The sequence below is a fragment of the Pseudophryne corroboree genome, chromosome 12, assembly GCF_028390025.1.
Source record: "Pseudophryne corroboree isolate aPseCor3 chromosome 12, aPseCor3.hap2, whole genome shotgun sequence".
In the NCBI taxonomy this organism is placed as follows: domain Eukaryota; kingdom Metazoa; phylum Chordata; class Amphibia; order Anura; family Myobatrachidae; genus Pseudophryne; species Pseudophryne corroboree.
In genome coordinates, this window is record NC_086455.1 from 148,873,035 (window position 1) to 148,892,116 (window position 19,082).

A 19,082-nucleotide genomic window follows, 5' to 3' on the forward strand; every position below is an offset into this window, starting at 1 on the left:
TACAAAGAATTAAGGTTCAAAAAGGGTTGAGGCTACCTAAAGGATAAAAAAAGGGGCAGACTAGATGGGCCAAGTGGTTCTTATCTGCCGTCAAATTCTATGTTTCTATGTCTTTAGCGCATAGACAACAATTTTAATTAGTTATATCATTGCACTAATCTGACTTTTACTAATCAGACTTTACTTTTTCTTTGATTTTACATCCCTAACTTAAGCCATCTATGCCTCTCCCCTCAATTGTTTGTCCTCCATAGCTATCAAGTATCAACAAACATGAACCAAGTGGGGTACAGCCCACACTAAAAATAATACAAAAAATGTACCACCTACATCGTCACACAATACGTGTATGAGTCAGAGATAATAATCGAACGCTACGGATTAATTTCACCAACAGTGTTACAAAATACGTGTATTAGTTGGAAATGAAATATATTACTGATGTTCCACCTTCACCCACAGTGCCAGACAATATGTGTATGCATCATAGATAGTAATCGAACACTGAGGTTGACCTTCACAAACAGTGTCGCAAAATACGTGTATGAGTAGGAAATAAAATATATTACTGTGGTACCACCTTCATCCACTGTGTCACACAAAACATGTATGAGTGAGAAATGGTAGTCGAACACTGCAGTTGACCTACACCAACAGCATTGTACAATACATGTATGAGTAGGAAATCACAATACTTATGCAAATAAAGTAAACATTGTATAGTACACTGGGGTACAGCACAAAGAAAACAAAAATATTTCTTAGAATTATAATTTTAGACATTTTGTTTTAAGCTTTTATTATTTTAATTTTACACTAGGGCTAGAGCCCCCTAGATGTATAGACAGGTCACCCCTTTCAGATACAGCAGACAGAGTACCCCTGGACTGATAACAGCAAAGCAGACACAGAGCTCTCCTTTCCACTACACCCGCCCCACGCCAAAATAACACAGTACTGATGGACACATCTGTCCAGTACACCCTCCACAGCTAGAGTGAAGATGGTGCCGATCACCGGGGACCTTTATAGAATCCAAAACCCATGAGAATCCAACAGCAGGAAGATGATATTCGGCCTCGCTTTGGAATACAAGTAACGCAGGAAGTCCGGAGCTGGACTTGCGTCCAGATTCGTATTGCAAAGTTCTGGTGGGCCCAGTTCTCAGAAAACTGGACCCGCTCATCTCTAGTTTGTGTGATGCTGCAAAGCCTGATTTACATCCTTAAACTACAGTAGTCCAAAGATCCATGCAGCATGAAGCAAGAAGCAGCTCCACCAGTATTTCCATCCACAGTCACTATATCATTATTAGTATTGGCCCATGCACCAGTCCCACGCAAGGTGCAAGATATGCATCTAAGGAAAGATCCACCTTTTTACATACATATGAATAAGAATAGCATGGACCTCTAGCTAATAGCTATATGCCCAAAGCTCTTCCATGACACTCCCACAAGACAGAGTAATTCTATGTAATTGCATTGTCATTTCCCAGTTACCACTACAAAACGCAACAACAACTGATTTGGCCAAGATCCCTCTGACTCAGAATCAGACAGAGACATGCAAATATGCAGAAATTTCCTGCTGAAAACTCCAGATGTGTACTTTTACACTATGGCTTCCTTCCTGCCAAATAGTCCTTCTCAGTCACAATGGTAAGTGTATATTGGTTCTCCTGATTAATCTCTCATATATTTTTGCAGTTCTTATGTACAGATGTGTCCTTACACACTGTGGCTTCAGTCATGCTAAATAACCTCTCTCTGCATTTCAGGCCCCGCAACCATCTTTCTAGCTCAAAATGTGTATCTTATTCACATAAAAAAACATCTGGGAGTTAAAAAAATTTACATTGTGAGATTATACAGAGCAATGTGATGTGCAGCATTTGTCAATCTGCATGAGACTGAGTATGAATTTGTGCAGATAGGGATCCAATGTGAGCCCTCTGCAAGTATGGTAATGTTAAATCATAGCATCTCAAGTACATTGTGAACAGCTGTTTGCTGATTCTGCAATCCATATAACATAATAAAAAGTATGGTACACTACAGTAGAGTATATCACTCACGCCATATGGGGTATGGATGACAGGTGTATAAGAACAACGTCTGTAATATTTACATCCATGAAAAGAGATCTGTCCAATTCAGAATCAGCCCCATAGCCTTTGATTTTAAAAAGGAAATTTAAATGTTTACAGCACCTTAGAAATGGTGAATATTATCTCATCCTGTTCTCTTGATGAAATATATAATGCACTTTCCAGTTTCACAGTTGCAGAAAAGCGCATTTCAGCTACTATAAGGAAACCTTAGAAACACACAAAAGTGGGATGCATGAAAGTGAAGATTTATGACCCATAACTAGCAAGGTTAATTTAAGACCAGAATGAATATAGAACACCAGTATTGCAAGTGAGAAAGGAAACTTAAATTATTGAACAGAGTAAACATACTGGCCCTCATTACGAGTTGTTCGCTCGCTAGACGCTTCTCGCGGCAGTGCACCCGCTAAGCCGCCGCCCTCTGGGAGTGAATCTTAGCTTAGCAGAATTACGAACTAAGTATTCGCAAAATAGCGAAAAGATTTTTCTTTGCAATTTCTGAGTAGCTCGAGACTTACTCTTCCAGTGCGATCAGTTCAGTGCTTGTCGTTCCTGGTTTGACGTCACAAACACACCCAGCGTTTGCCCAGCCACTCCCCCGTTTCTCCAGCCACTTCCGCGTTTTTCCCAGAAACGGCAGCGTTTTTTCACACACTCCCATAAAACGGCCAGTTTCCGCCCAGAAACACCCACTTCCTGTCAATCACACTATGAACAGCAGAACGAAGAAAAAACCTTGTAATGCCGTGAGTAAAATACCAAACTTCTTAGCAAATTTACGTGGCGCAGCCGCAGTGCGAAAATTGCGCATGCGCAGTTAGCGGAAAATCGCACCGATGCGAAGGAAAATAACGAGCGAACAACTCGGAATGAGGGCCACTGTACTATGGAAGTAAGGTTGATTTTTATTTAATATTCTTATTTGTTTTTGCCACTTGCATTTTTTATTTTAATGGGGATACTTCCAAAAACCAGGGTTATTAAACTGTAGTTTGCAAGCAGTTAATTGCACTTGACATTTTTTTGTTTTGTATTTCATAAACAACTTTTTGTTTCTTTCATTGCATGTCTATTGTATTTTAAATTTGACAGGGAAGGCACCTTATTTGACAAAATCTGTGTTACTAAACTTCATTGAAGTTGTATGCCATATATCACAAGCCAATAAAATTCACTTAATAAAACAATATATTGGAACATCATTTATTTTACAAGCAATATTACATTACTCCAATAACTGAATGAAATGAATATTTTATGTTCAAAAGTGATTGTATATGTAGCCAAGTAATGGGAAATATAACAAATGAATGATACTGTAGTTAAATTAGCACTGCATTTAAAAACACAATTTTGACTCATGCAGTCTAATCATTAAAATGAATTCACATGCTTAAAGTAACTTGCTGTAATTTTAGTCCTACTGTATATCTTTATAGAAAATGTGGCATCATATATACTGTAGCCCCCATGAGTTTTCAAAATCAATCATTTTCTCCCTGTTATATATCTCTTATTGTTCATTTCAGGCTTCATTAAAATGATGTAACATTTAGGAAAGAATATGCAAACAAGTAGCCCAGCACTAGAAGATATGATGGCAAATATCTCCACTGCGACCATGTGTTTTCCTTTGGTGCTTAGATAAGCTGGGATAAATGTAATCCAGACACTAGCAAACACTAACATGCTGAAAGTGATAAACTTGGCTTCATTGAAAGTGTTGGGGAGATTCCTGGCTAGAAATGCAACAAGGAGGCTGAGAGATGCCAAGAGTCCCATGTAGCCCAAAACACAGGCAAATAATACTTTTGATCCTTCATTACATTCAATAATTATAGTCCCAATCTCTGCCACCATATTGATTTCTTCAAAAGGAGCAGAACTACACATCCATGTTAAACACAGGACTAACTGGATTAAAGTACATAAAGGAACAATGTATATAGGAATTCGCAAACCAACAAGTCTTTTTATTTTACTATCTGAATTTGTAGCACTGAATACCATTATGACTGTGATAGTCTTGGCTAGTACTGCTGACAGACAAATGGAGAAAATAATTCCAAATACCACTTGGCGTAGCATGCAGGTTAACATGTTGGGTCTTCCAATGAATACTAAGGAGCACAGGAAGCAGAACATAATGGAAACCAGAAGAATATAACTAAGTTCTCTGTTGTTGGCTTTAACTATGGGTGTTTTATGTTTAAAAATAAACAAACAAAGCACAGAAAAAGTGAGTACAGAGCAAAGGATTGCTATGAATGCCATTGAGGAACCCAAGACATCATTATAAGCAAGAAACTGAATGAGTTTTGGCACACATTTGTCTTTTGATGTATTTGGCCACTGATCTTCTGGACATTTCAGACATTCAGTGCTATCTGAGGAAAAATAGAAACTTAATTTATTTTATTCTATATTTAAAAAGCAACATACTGTATAAAATAGAAAGGAGGTAGCTACTTAGCTAGCTAAACAAATCATTATGAAAATGCAATCAGTTCAACAGTAGTTTCAATCAGTCAGTTCAAAATTCAACAGTAAAAATTACATTATTGAGGTTTAAGATAAATCACAAAAATGTGCTTTATATCCAGCAGCAGTTCCTACTTGATGGTGGTAGGGGGGCTGCTACTACGCGTGCCTGCCCGGAGGGGGGGAAGGAGGAGAGGTGACAGTCAGCTCATCAGCCAGGTACTGGCACCTGCACAATGGATCAGGAAGGTACCGCAACCAGCGCATGCACATTAGTGGTGGCCAGACTGTGCATGGACAAACCGCCAGCTATTATGGACTGCATCTGTTGCAGCCCATATAAGCTTGATTGGAATGATGATCAGGGAGTGGCTTCCTACAGATAATTGCAGCACAGCATGGCAGTCCCAGAGGGAGGAAACACCTCCCAATGGGACTGCCTGTAGTGTCTGTGACTGATAGGTAGGACTTCCAATAGGAAGTCACTGCCAGTCACAGTGAAGCCAGTGCAGTCACAGACTGCATCTGGCTTCACTGACATTGAGCTGAGGTTCAGATTTTCTTGGGGGCGGGCATACAGTAGGTAAAATCCTCCACTGTTTTTATCAAACCTTGGCAATATAACTGGTTGACAGAAAATCCGTTGGCTAAATAGTTGTTCATAATGGTTAAACTCACAAATTAAATTTCCTGCCCCGCACACACTGTATAGGTACTTTAACATTTTATTAAAACAGTAATTAATCCACTTTATATGCCTTTTAAATTAGTGACTAAACAATTATATTTGTATATGTGTTATAGTATCAAGATAAAAAAAAATATTTCACTATGATAATTAAACTTTTTTTTAGTAATTTCTGGAAAACATTAAAAAAAGAAAAACTGCTGCTCTGCTTTTTTTTTGGAATGTAGTCAATATAATTAATAATTATTTGTTTTTAAACAAATATTTAAATATACCATGAAAGTGGATTAAGTGAGAGGATGAAGTTTAAAATGTTTGTTTATTTTAAAAGATCCCATAACTTTATTCATTGTAATTGAAATATGACTTAATTCAATATACATCTTTTCAGTGTAATTGTATTATTTTGGAGTTATAGGTAACTATTTTAATGAAGCAATATTTATTTTGCGGGAATATATCTTTAGTCCTGTCATAAACTTGCATACTAGATATACATATTCAAACATAAATAAATAATTAATAATAATAATAATTATTATTATTATTATAAAATTATTTTTATTTTTATATTCATTTTAATTCTAAAACTAAACACTTGTCACATTGAACATATTTCCTTTTCTGTGTATTTTCAGTACACCTATGACAAACAATATATTTAATACTAGTTACCAACCGATCAAAATGATGAAACAACATAACAGCAATGTCAGCGCCGATGGCTGTGCATGCCCGAATGGAGCAACTATTGAATTGCTCCTTCTGGCATCATCTAGTGGTCACCAGTGCGTAAAACACTTGAATTCCCTTTAAAGGTGAGGAGCAGCATTTGCCTTTTATTATATAGGATAATTAAATGTGATCCCCATAATATACAGTACGGTATTGACAATCATAGCATAAGCTTTGTTATTCCTTCACCCTGGTATATATGTAATTGTCAAGTTGAATCTTGAAAAAAAAATTAAACTAAAATTCTGCATTGGTTTATTTCATCTTTGAATGGTTGGGTTAGACACGAATAGGCTAAAGACCCTCAACCAGCTAAATACTTGAATCTTCAAAAACCTGCCTTATAGGTTAATAATTATTTATTCACAACTCATAATTAATATCTTCTGAAGAAATGTATAGTGTCTAGAAAAAAACTGCACTAACACCAATTTATGATGATATTTTTTACAACAATGAAGGATTACAGTGTAAGGATGCTGAAAAAAGGAGTCTGTTTTTAAAAATCTTAAGGCTGACAAGGTCTCAGAAGACCATTCTGCAAGAGTATCTTTTTTTTCAGCAGAAGCCACAATGTTAGAGTAGGATTTCATACAATTTATCTATATTTAAAACATAGACATCATTGTTAATACCATGACTGGATCTATTATAAAACCGGTATGGAAAAGGATATACAAAAGACAAAAAATCTTCTTTCACCTCAAAATTGCATTTCACATATACTAAATAGTAGTATACAAAACATCTACTATCACATACCATTTGGGTTGAGGATCTCTCCTTCAGAGCATGGAACACAATCAAAACAACATATCTTTTTTCCTTGACCTGTAGATTTTCTAAAGCCTTTTGGACAAGGATTGCTACAGACAGAATTTGGGGGCTGAAAAAATGTACAAGTAGATTTAATTAACCATGAAGTGCAATAGATATGGTGGTTTAGAATAAACAACGCAAGAGGGTCAAGGAGAGAAAAAATTCTAGATAAAAGACAATAAATGGCCTTCAACATATACAACATTAGGTGTTAGAGATAAACCACTACTTGTCCAAATGTATTACAAATTATATCAGCTACATTTGAGCAGTATTTAATTACCTTTTATAGAGCTTTGTAAATAGTTTTAGAGATAAATATAATAATGGCCTAAGAAAAAAATCAGTTTGAAATATCTAGTGAGTAGCTAAATAGCTATGATATATGTATGTTGTAAAAAGTTTGATTCATTCTTAATATATAGTACAGAAGAGTTCCAAACAAAACAAGATACAAACACTCTAATGACTGTATTTTGTTAGCTTTATTGATTTTTTTCTTTGCATATTTTCATTTTCATTTTATAACAAGCAGCACTACAGTATATGCTCTAAATTAATTTTGCTTTACATGCATATAGTGTATTCTAATTGTTCACGTAAAGACATGATGCTTTTCTCTTAAATAATACACTATGCAGACATACACTATACACATGAAAGATATTCTTATATATAACATTAACTGATTAAAAAGTAACTATAAAAATATATCTAAAAAGCCAACACTTACATAATGGTGTCCATTCCAGACAATCTTTCCTTCTTCCATCTGTAGTTCATGCCCTTTTGGGGCATGTCCATCAAAGCTGCCTATATGGACATACTGATTTCTGCCCTTGTCATAGAGCTGCCAGTTAAGGATATCCATGAAAGGGAGTATATCTCCATTCTTATCAAAGAATACTTGTTCCCCTGCACTATTGAGGAATTTGACTTTTTTAATGTACTGAAGTAGCTGAAAGTAGCAAAGGTTATGTTTTACATTTTATAATATTGGTATAAATGTATACTAGTTTACCTTATGGATGAAATGAAATCACAAATTTCTAATTTTGAAAGAAACCTCTTATAGCAACTTAAAACAGGCTTATTATGAAGAGTGGATTCATTAAAATTTTACAGTATTTAGTTTTTGTAGTCTTATAGCAAAGGATGTGCTTACAGTATATAGATTGCATTGAACTTTGGATATTAAAATTCTTAAATATGTAGGATATTCTATAAACATTTAACTAATTATATATGGATATACAAGATATATGAAAATGTCTATTATTTTATGGAATCGGTTGATATAAGTTGAAGTACCATATGGGGGTTATTTATCAAAGAATATATAGAGATAAAGTGTATAGATATAAAGCAGGCTCTATTTGGAAAATTTTAGTTAGGAGCTGATTGGTTAGTGATTTATTTTTCTGCATTTTATCTCTCTCCATGCTTTGAAATATACCACCTATATGCCTTAAAATATGAATTTTGTAATAGCAAAATACAAATCTTAAATATTAAAGCTCAGTTGTGTTGGATCAGATTGTAAGAAAACGAATTGGAAATTTCCTTATTTTGTATTTTCACCTACTATGCATACAGTAGTGTTATTTATTTCACAATAATATGTAATTCTTAAAGGCCTCAGACAAAAATAAAAAGGAAAACTTTAAATTAGCTATTTAAATACACAAATTCATCAGCACAACACTTTAATGAGAAGTTAGTATATTACAGTGTACTGTACCTGCCAATGTTGATAGTTAAACATATCAGCACAGGTACCATTGAGAAAGGGTCCTTTGCCTGGTAAACAGGAATGCATTTCATGCAAAGCATGAGCAATGGCAAAAACTGCATTGTGAATTTTGTATGTGTATACGAATGTGTTCACATTATATACATTTGGATCAATACTTTCTAGTTTCTCTTTCCCTGTGCACCAAAGGGTTTGGTCTTCATAAGTGTTTGAAAATGTGAAATTATAAGGAGCTTCTGTTGGCCAAACACAACCAAAGGCATTTTGCCAAAAAGTTTTCATTAAGAAGTCATCTGGATATTTAGATGGATGGATACTGTAAAGAAATTCTTTAAATCCAGGAATTTTTCCACTTGGAGGTGACAAACCTAGACTGCCATTTAAAGTGGTCAAAATGTCCTTTCTTGGAAAGTCAGAAGTGATGGACCAGCTGCCACCACCAATCCACACTTTATCTACAATTTTGTGAAATGAGGCCTCTTCCATAAGGGGAATAAGGTTCTCCATAGTGGAATACACCATTATAACTGTGGCTTTTGATTTCTTGATGACATCTATAATGCGAAAAACTGACTCCATTGAACTGAAGATAGGCAGAATTTCAAGGAATGCAATGCAGCCTCCATTGCGTTCAACCTCCTTGATTAGCAATTGAGAACCTGAAAGTCCCAATTCATTATCAGAGCTTATGATCCCCACCCAAGTCCAGTTAAAGTGACTCACCACTTTTGCAATTCCTACTATCTCATAGTCATCATCAGCTATGGTTCTAAGGAACGATGGGAACTGTAACTTATCACTGAGAATTGGGTGTGCTGCAGCATAACTTATCTAATTAGAAAGAAGACAGAAGCAGCAATGACAATATAAAGCAATAATATTCCACATTAAAATATATAGAATTCAACCGAAAATTAGCATTACTTTGGGTGTGATGTATTTTCTTGAATGTTAGACCCAGAAAAAAAATATTAATTGTCAAATGCAGTAACTATCTATACTAAGTATCACTGCATCAATAACAGATTCTCTGTGTCTTCAGAAAGACAATATATTTAATATTTCTCCCAATTTAGACTTTTCATATTAAATATAACTCATTTTTCAACATTCTCATTAACACTGATTGTTCTTTAATTTTGCACAATTTTAACTTGCCCTTCAAAAATGATAAGGGTCCCTTTTCATTAATTATTATCCACACACTGCAAAACACAATGTTTCAACTTTGGGAAGGTCCAGAAAATATATATAGTATTTAGAGATGAGCGGGTTCGGTTTCTCTGAAACCGAACCCGCACGAACTTCATGTTTTTTTTACGGGTCCGAGCAGACTCGGATCCTCCCGCCTTGCTCGGTTAACCCGAGCGCGCCCGAACGTCATCATGACGCTGTCGGATTCTCGCGAGACTCGGATTCTATATAAGGAGCCGCGCGTCGCCGCCATTTTCACACGTGCATTGAGATTGATAGGGAGAGGACGTGGCTGGCGTCCTCTCCATTAGAAATTAGATTAGAAGAGAGAGAGAGATTGTGCAGAGTCAGACAGAGTTTACCACAGTGACCAGTGCAGTTGTTGTTAGTTAACTTTTATTTATTTTAATATAATATATCCGTTCTCTGCTATATCCGTTCTCTGCCTGAAAAAAAACGATACACAGCAGCAGCCAGTCACACAGTGTGACTCAGTCTGTGTGCACTCAGCTCAGCCCAGTGTGCTGCACATCAATGTATAAAAGGCAAAGCTTATAATAATTGTGGGGGAGACTGGGGAGCACTGCAGGTTGTTATAGCAGGAGCCCCCAGGAGTACATAATATTATATTAATTTAAAATTAAACAGTGCACACTTTTGCTGCAGGAGTGCCACTGCCAGTGTGACTAGTGGTGACCAGTGCCTGACCACCAGTATAGTAGTATATTGTTGTATGTATTGTATACTATCTCTTTATCAACCAGTCTATATTAGCAGCAGACACAGTACAGTGCGGTAGTTCACGGCTGTGGCTACCTCTGTGTCGGCAGTCGGAACTCGGCAGGCAGTCCGTCCATCCATAATTGTATTACAATATATACCACCTAACCGTGGTATTTTTTTTTCTTTCTTTATACCGTCGTCATAGTGTCATACTAGTTGTTACGAGTATACTACTATCTCTTTATCAACCAGTGTACAGTGCGGTAGTTCACGGCTGTGGCTACCTCTGTGTCGGCAGTCGGCAGGCAGTCCGTCCATCCATAATTGTATTATTATTATAATATATACCACCTAACCGTGGTTTTTTTTTCATTCTTTATACCGTCATAGTGTCATACTAGTTGTTACGAGTATACTACTATCTCTTTATCAACCAGTGTACAGTGCGGTAGTTCACGGCTGTGGCTACCTCTGTGTCGGCAGTCGGCAGGCAGTCCGTCCATCCATAATTGTATTATTATTATAATATATACCACCTAACCGTGTTTTTTTTTTCATTCTTTATACCGTCGTCATAGTGTCATACTAGTTGTTACGAGTATACTACTATCTCTTTATCAACCAGTGTACAGTGCGGTAGTTCACGGCTGTGGCTACCTCTGTGTCGGCAGTCGGCAGGCAGTCCGTCCATCCATAATTGTATTATTATTATAATATATACCACCTAACTGTGGTATTTTTTTTTCTTTCTTTATACCGTCGTCATAGTGTCATACTAGTTGTTACGAGTATACTACTATCTCTTTATCAACCAGTGTACAGTGCGGTAGTTCACGGCTGTGGCTACCTCTGTGTCGGCAGTCGGCAGGCAGTCCGTCCATCCATAATTGTATTATTATTATAATATATACCACCTAACTGTGGTATTTTTTTTTCTTTCTTTATACCGTCGTCATAGTGTCATACTAGTTGTTACGAGTATACTACTATCTCTTTATCAACCAGTGTACAGTGCGGTAGTTCACGGCTGTGGCTACCTCTGTGTCGGCAGTCGGCAGGCAGTCCGTCCATCCATAATTGTATTATTATTATAATATATACCACCTAACCGTGGTTTTTTTTTCATTCTTTATACCGTCATAGTGTCATACTAGTTGTTACGAGTATACTACTATCTCTTTATCAACCAGTGTACAGTGCGGTAGTTCACGGCTGTGGCTACCTCTGTGTCGGCAGTCGGCAGGCAGTCCGTCCATCCATAATTGTATTATTATTATAATATATACCACCTAACCGTGGTTTTTTTTTCATTCTTTATACCGTCGTCATAGTGTCATACTAGTTGTTACGAGTATACTACTATCTCTTTATCAACCAGTGTACAGTGCGGTAGTTCACGGCTGTGGCTACCTCTGTGTCGGCAGTCGGCAGGCAGTCCGTCCATCCATAATTGTATTATTATTATAATATATACCACCTAACTGTGGTATTTTTTTTTCTTTCTTTATACCGTCGTCATAGTGTCATACTAGTTGTTACGAGTATACTACTATCTCTTTATCAACCAGTGTACAGTGCGGTAGTTCACGGCTGTGGCTACCTCTGTGTCGGCAGTCGGCAGGCAGTCCGTCCATCCATAATTGTATTATTATTATAATATATACCACCTAACTGTGGTATTTTTTTTTCTTTCTTTATACCGTCGTCATAGTGTCATACTAGTTGTTACGAGTATACTACTATCTCTTTATCAACCAGTGTACAGTGCGGTAGTTCACGGCTGTGGCTACCTCTGTGTCGGCAGTCGGCAGGCAGTCCGTCCATCCATAATTGTATTATTATTATAATATATACCACCTAACTGTGGTATTTTTTTTTCTTTCTTTATACCGTCGTCATAGTGTCATACTAGTTGTTACGAGTATACTACTATCTCTTTATCAACCAGTGTACAGTGCGGTAGTTCACGGCTGTGGCTACCTCTGTGTCGGCAGTCGGCAGGCAGTCCGTCCATCCATAATTGTATTATTATTATAATATATACCACCTAACCGTGGTTTTTTTATACCACCTAACCGTGGCAGTCCGTCCATAATTGTATACTAGTATCCAATCCATCCATCTCCATTGTTTACCTGAGGTGCCTTTTAGTTCTGCCTATAAAATATGGAGAACAAAAAAGTTGAGGTTCCAAAATTAGGGAAAGATCAAGATCCACTTCCACCTCGTGCTGAAGCTGCTGCCACTAGTCATGGCCGAGACGATGAAATGCCAGCAACGTCGTCTGCCAAGGCCGATGCCCAATGTCATAGTACAGAGCATGTCAAATCCAAAACACCAAATATCAGAAAAAAAAGGACTCCAAAACCTAAAATAAAATTGTCGGAGGAGAAGCGTAAACTTGCCAATATGCCATTTACCACACGGAGTGGCAAGGAACGGCTGAGGCCCTGGCCTATGTTCATGGCTAGTGGTTCAGCTTCACATGAGGATGGAAGCACTCAGCCTCTCGCTAGAAAACTGAAAAGACTCAAGCTGGCAAAAGCACCGCAAAGAACTGTGCGTTCTTTGAAATCCCAAATCCACAAGGAGAGTCCAATTGTGTCGTTTGCGATGCCTGACCTTCCCAACACTGGACGTGAAGAGCATGCGCCTTCCACTATTTGCATGCCCCCTGCAAGTGCTGGAAGGAGCACCCGCAGTCCAGTTCCTGATAGTCAGATTGAAGATGTCAGTGTTGAAGTACACCAGGATGAGGAGGATATGGGTGTTGCTGGCGCTGGGGAGGAAATTGACCAGGAGGATTCTGATGGTGAGGTGGTTTGTTTAAGTCAGGCACCCGGGGAGACACCTGTTGTCCGTGGGAGGAATATGGCCGTTGACATGCCAGGTGAAAATACCAAAAAAATCAGCTCTTTGGTGTGGAGGTATTTCACCAGAAATGCGGACAACAGGTGTCAAGCCGTGTGTTCCCTTTGTCAAGCTGTAATAAGTAGTGGTAAGGACGTTAACCACCTCGGAACATCCTCCCTTATACGTCACCTGCAGCGCATTCATAATAAGTCAGTGACAAGTTCAAAAACTTTGGGTGACAGCGGAAGCAGTCCACTGACCAGTAAATCCCTTCCTCTTGTAACCAAGCTCACGCAAACCACCCCACCAACTCCCTCAGTGTCAATTTCCTCCTTCCCCAGGAATGCCAATAGTCCTGCAGGCCATGTCACTGGCAAGTCTGACGAGTCCTCTCCTGCCTGGGATTCCTCCGATGCATCCTTGCGTGTAACGCCTACTGCTGCTGGCGCTGCTGTTGTTGCCGCTGGGAGTCGATGGTCATCCCAGAGGGGAAGTCGTAAGCCCACTTGTACTACTTCCAGTAAGCAATTGACTGTTCAACAGTCCTTTGCGAGGAAGATGAAATATCACAGCAGTCATCCTACTGCAAAGCGGATAACTGAGTCCTTGACAACTATGTTGGTGTTAGACGTGCGTCCGGTATCCGCCGTTAGTTCACAGGGAACTAGACAATTTATTGAGGCAGTGTGCCCCCGTTACCAAATACCATCTAGGTTCCACTTCTCTAGGCAGGCGATACCGAGAATGTACACGGACGTCAGAAAAAGACTCACCAGTGTCCTAAAAAATGCAGTTGTACCCAATGTCCACTTAACCACGGACATGTGGACAAGTGGAGCAGGGCAGGGTCAGGACTATATGACTGTGACAGCCCACTGGGTAGATGTATGGACTCCCGCCGCAAGAACAGCAGCGGCGGCACCAGTAGCAGCATCTCGCAAACGCCAACTCTTTCCTAGGCAGGCTACGCTTTGTATCACCGCTTTCCAGAATACGCACACAGCTGAAAACCTCTTACGGCAACTGAGGAAGATCATCGCGGAATGGCTTACCCCAATTGGACTCTCCTGTGGATTTGTGGCATCGGACAACGCCAGCAATATTGTGTGTGCATTAAATATGGGCAAATTCCAGCACGTCCCATGTTTTGCACATACCTTGAATTTGGTGGTGCAGAATTTTTTAAAAAACGACAGGGGCGTGCAAGAGATGCTGTCGGTGGCCAGAAAAATTGCGGGACACTTTCGGCGTACAGGCACCACGTACAGAAGACTGGAGCACCACCAAAAACTACTGAACCTGCCCTGCCATCATCTGAAGCAAGAAGTGGTAACGAGGTGGAATTCAACCCTCTATATGCTTCAGAGGTTGGAGGAGCAGCAAAAGGCCATTCAAGCCTATACAATTGAGCACGATATAGGAGATGGAATGCACCTGTCTCAAGTGCAGTGGAGAATGATTTCAACGTTGTGCAAGGTTCTGATGCCCTTTGAACTTGCCACACGTGAAGTCAGTTCAGACACTGCCAGCCTGAGTCAGGTCATTCCCCTCATCAGGATTTTGCAGAAGAAGCTGGAGGCATTGAAGAAGGAGCTAACACGGAGCGATTCCGCTAGGCATGTGGGACTTGTGGATGCAGCCCTTAATTCGCTTAACAAGGATTCACGGGTGGTCAATCTGTTGAAATCAGAGCACTACATTTTGGCCACCGTGCTCGATCCTAGATTTAAAGCCTACCTTGGATCTCTCTTTCCGGCAGACACAGGTCTGCTGGGGTTGAAAGACCTGCTGGTGACAAAATTGTCAAGTCAAGCGGAACGCGACCTGTCAACATCTCCTCCTTCACATTCTCCCGCAACTGGGGGTGCGAGGAAAAGGCTCAGAATTCCGAGCCCACCCGCTGGCGGTGATGCAGGGCAGTCTGGAGCGACTGCTGATGCTGACATCTGGTCCGGACTGAAGGACCTGACAACGATTACGGACATGTCGTCTACTGTCACTGCATATGATTCTCTCAACATTGATAGAATGGTGGAGGATTATATGAGTGACCGCATCCAAGTAGGCACGTCACACAGTCCGTACTTATACTGGCAGGAAAAAGAGGCAATTTGGAGGCCCTTGCACAAACTGGCTTTATTCTACCTAAGTTGCCCTCCCACAAGTGTGTACTCCGAAAGAGTGTTTAGTGCCGCCGCTCACCTTGTCAGCAATCGGCGTACGAGGTTACATCCAGAAAATGTGGAGAAGATGATGTTCATTAAAATGAATTATAATCAATTCCTCCGCGGAGACATTGACCAGCAGCAATTGCCTCCACAAAGTACACAGGGAGCTGAGATGGTGGATTCCAGTGGGGACGAATTGATAATCTGTGAGGAGGGGGATGTACACGGTGATATATCGGAGGGTGAAGATGAGGTGGACATCTTGCCTCTGTAGAGCCAGTTTGTGCAAGGAGAGATTAATTGCTTCTTTTTTGGGGGGGGTCCAAACCAACCCGTCATATCAGTCACAGTCGTGTGGCAGACCCTGTCACTGAAATGATGGGTTGGTTAAAGTGTGCATGTCCTGTTTTGTTTATACAACATAAGGGTGGGTGGGAGGGCCCAAGGATAATTCCATCTTGCACCTCTTTTTTCTTTTCTTTTTCTTTGCATCATGTGCTGATTGGGGAGGGTTTTTTGGAAGGGACATCCTGCGTGACACTGCAGTGCCACTCCTAGATGTGCCCGGTGTTTGTGTCGGCCACTAGGGTCGCTAATCTTACTCACACAGTCAGCTACCTCATTGCGCCTCTTTTTTTCTTTGCGTCATGTGCTGTTTGGGGAGGGTTTTTTGGAAGGGCCATCCTGCGTGACACTGCAGTGCCACTCCTAGATGGGCCCGGTGTTTGTGTCGGCCACTAGGGTCGCTAATCTTACTCACACAGCTACCTCATTGCGCCTCTTTTTTTCTTTGCGTCATGTGCTGTTTGGGGAGGGTTTTTTGGAAGGGACATCTTGCGTGACACTGCAGTGCCACTCCTAGATGGGCCCGGTGTTTGTGTCGGCCACTAGGGTCGCTTATCTTTCTCACACAGCTACCTCATTGCGCCTCTTTTTTTCTTTGCGTCATGTGCTGTTTGGGGAGGGTTTTTTGGAAGGGACATCCTGCGTGACACTGCAGTGCCACTCCTAGATGGGCCCGGTGTTTGTGTCGGCCACTAGGGTCGCTTATCTTTCTCACACAGTCAGCTACCTCATTGCGCCTCTTTTTTTCTTTGCGTCATGTGCTGTTTGGGGAGGGTTTTTTGGAAGGGACATCCTGCGTGACACTGCAGTGCCACTCCTAGATGGGCCCGGTGTTTGTGTCGGCCACTAGGGTCGCTTATCTTACTCACACAGCGACCTCGGTGCAAATTTTAGGACTAAAAATAATATTGTGAGGTGTGATGTGTTCAGAATAGGCTGAAAATGAGTGTAAATTATGTTTTTTGAGGTTAATAATACTTTGGGATCAAAATTACCCCCAAATTCTATGATTTAAGCTGTTTTTTAGGGTTTTTTGAAAAAAACACCCGAATCCAAAACACACCCGAATCCGACAAAAAAAATTCGGTGAGGTTTTGCCAAAACGCGTTCGAACCCAAAACACGGCCGCGGAACCGAACCCAAAACCAAAACACAAAACCCGAAAAATTTCAGGCGCTCATCTCTAATATTATTGGACCAGAGAGGTCTACCGAGAGAAGAGTGACAGGAGGTGTGACCAAATTCTGTTAGGCATCATCACGCCCCTTCAGAATGAAAAGCAATGACAAATACTATGTGCCACACCCTGCAGAAGGGGACATTTCTCCTCTTTCATAGCTTGCCAGGCAAAACAATACTGGGTACCTGCTGCCACCTCTCAGTACCCCTGGGACTAGGACAACTTGGCAAAAGAATAAAAGCATCAGTTAGAAAAGTCTAGTTAAATAACTTACCATATATAACAACTACAGCAAATACAATGCACTAAATACCAACATTAGGAGAAAGTAACTTCTTTACTTTGTGTATATATACAGTATTCATTCAGTTTGTGAAGGTGCCCCAAATTGTTCAGCAGTATAAACGAAACATATATGATGCAACTGAGTAAGGTGTATAATGTTTGACATATGTATCTAAGGAATTTCTCCCCTTTGCACTGATAAATTATAAGGGGTCTATATATTAAACCCCTTTTCCCTCAAATGTCTATTTCCACGTAAATAACTCTTTAGCTACTGTGGGCATATACAGGATATTTTGTTGATACTGTTCCTGCTTTGTCCAACTCATGTTCAGTTCCACTGGCATTAGCAGCTCTTTTCTATGGAAAGAGCTACTGAAGGACAAAAAGGGATGTATATAGTTTCCTCAGCAATTCCAATTTTTTCTTAGGTCATACGCAGGAACATAGCCTGGATAGAAGTCAACTTCAATCAGCAAAAAACAGTGTTGTTCACTCTTCAAAGCATAATGGAGCATCTGTACCAATATGAAAGTAATGATTGATTGCCCTAAAACTTATCCATTTATTGCTGCAAATACTTTAGATTAAATATGTTATTATACAGGCAAAACATTGATGGGATTTTAAATAACCCCGCTAATCAGAATACATATACTGTATTCTTTAATCAGCAGTTTTTGCAGGAACTTACCTGAGGAAATCTGTACAGTCCAAGAATTCTGGCTATTGGTATTGAGGCTTTAGAAGTCATGTCACCAACTATAGCAGCCGGTATGCTCTCCATGTCACAGTTGAAATTTGGCACTGTCTGTTTTCCCCCTGACAAGATCAAAGTTGTCCCCAGCAATGATCTAACTTCATTGTAACAAGTATCATACAATTTAAATCCCAGTGTGATATTTGGTAGAATATCTGGTGACTTGTTAATTTCCAATATAGCATACACCATAGCCAGGAGGTAGCGATAATACCTTATATGAAATCTAAAATTGAATGATTTCATGAGAAAAGCTAAAACATATTTCATTTACATATTGGAGTTAGTAATATGATAAAAAAAAATACTGTATATATAATTCTCTGTATTCCAATGTCTCTTTAGAAGGTGTCTGCAATGTGAGCAAGCTGTAGAGTGTTTTTGTGATTTTACAATGGCTTTAGGAGCAATCTGTGGCATCTACAGATTATAAGTGAATTACAATTACTTTTTATCCTAAAGAGTATTTTCTGTATGTATATGTTTTACATATTAATATATTACATGTAATCCCAATCATGTCTATCTTATTTTGAAACATACCATGCATTTTGGCAGATGGGGAGACTTCAAACCAATTCACAAATGGGTTAGGTTGCGTATGCGTGACCGGCGCTCAGGAGACCGCCAGTCACCATGCCGAGGCCGGGATCCCAGCGTTGAGATGGCCGGTAGGGGTGTGTGAGCACAACAAGCCCTTTGCTGGCTCGGTGGCAAGCTGCACTTGCCACAGGTTCTATTTCTAATCTATGGGTATCGTGGACACCCATACAGTGGGAATAGTCCCTGCTAGTCAGTATGCCAACTGTCGGGATTCTAAGGGGGCAGGATGTAGGGGGAGGTATTGTGACCGGCAGTCTCCTGACCGCGGGACACATAACTACATCCCGTTTTGGATGATAATAAGTTGTGCATGTAGAGCTGTGTCTCTCCATCATCAGCCTTCCTTCTGTTACTACTTTCCCAGTGCTTCTTAATAGTTTAC

At 39.7% G+C, this 19,082-nt stretch overlaps 1 protein-coding gene across 1 annotated transcript; it reads right to left on the minus strand.

The window, feature by feature from the left end:
- Positions 1 to 3,601: 3,601 nt before the first annotated feature.
- Positions 3,602 to 18,316, minus strand: LOC134980523 (extracellular calcium-sensing receptor-like). Its single transcript, XM_063947374.1, has 5 exons — positions 18,032 to 18,316; positions 8,578 to 9,420; positions 7,570 to 7,794; positions 6,780 to 6,903; positions 3,602 to 4,500 (listed from the first exon to the last, which is right to left on the minus strand). The coding sequence occupies exons 1-5, from the start codon at positions 18,287 to 18,289 to the stop codon at positions 3,602 to 3,604; spliced, it is 2,349 nt and encodes a 782-aa protein (XP_063803444.1). The 5' UTR covers positions 18,290 to 18,316.
- Between the last annotated feature and the right edge of the window lie 766 nt (positions 18,317 to 19,082).

What these genes read in the sequence shown, in the direction of transcription:
- LOC134980523 (XM_063947374.1), bottom strand. Translation starts at nt 18,289, where the DNA reads ATGGTGTATGCTATATTGGAAATTAACAAGTCACCAGATATTCTACCA. An exon ending in GACTGTACAGATTTCCTCAG is followed by an intron (nt 9,421 to 18,031) that starts GTAAGTTCCTGC and finishes CTTTCTAATTAG; the next exon opens with ATAAGTTATGCTGCAGCACA. An exon ending in AGAGATCCTCAACCCAAATG is followed by an intron (nt 4,501 to 6,779) that starts GTATGTGATAGT and finishes ATTTTTCCTCAG; the next exon opens with ATAGCACTGAATGTCTGAAA.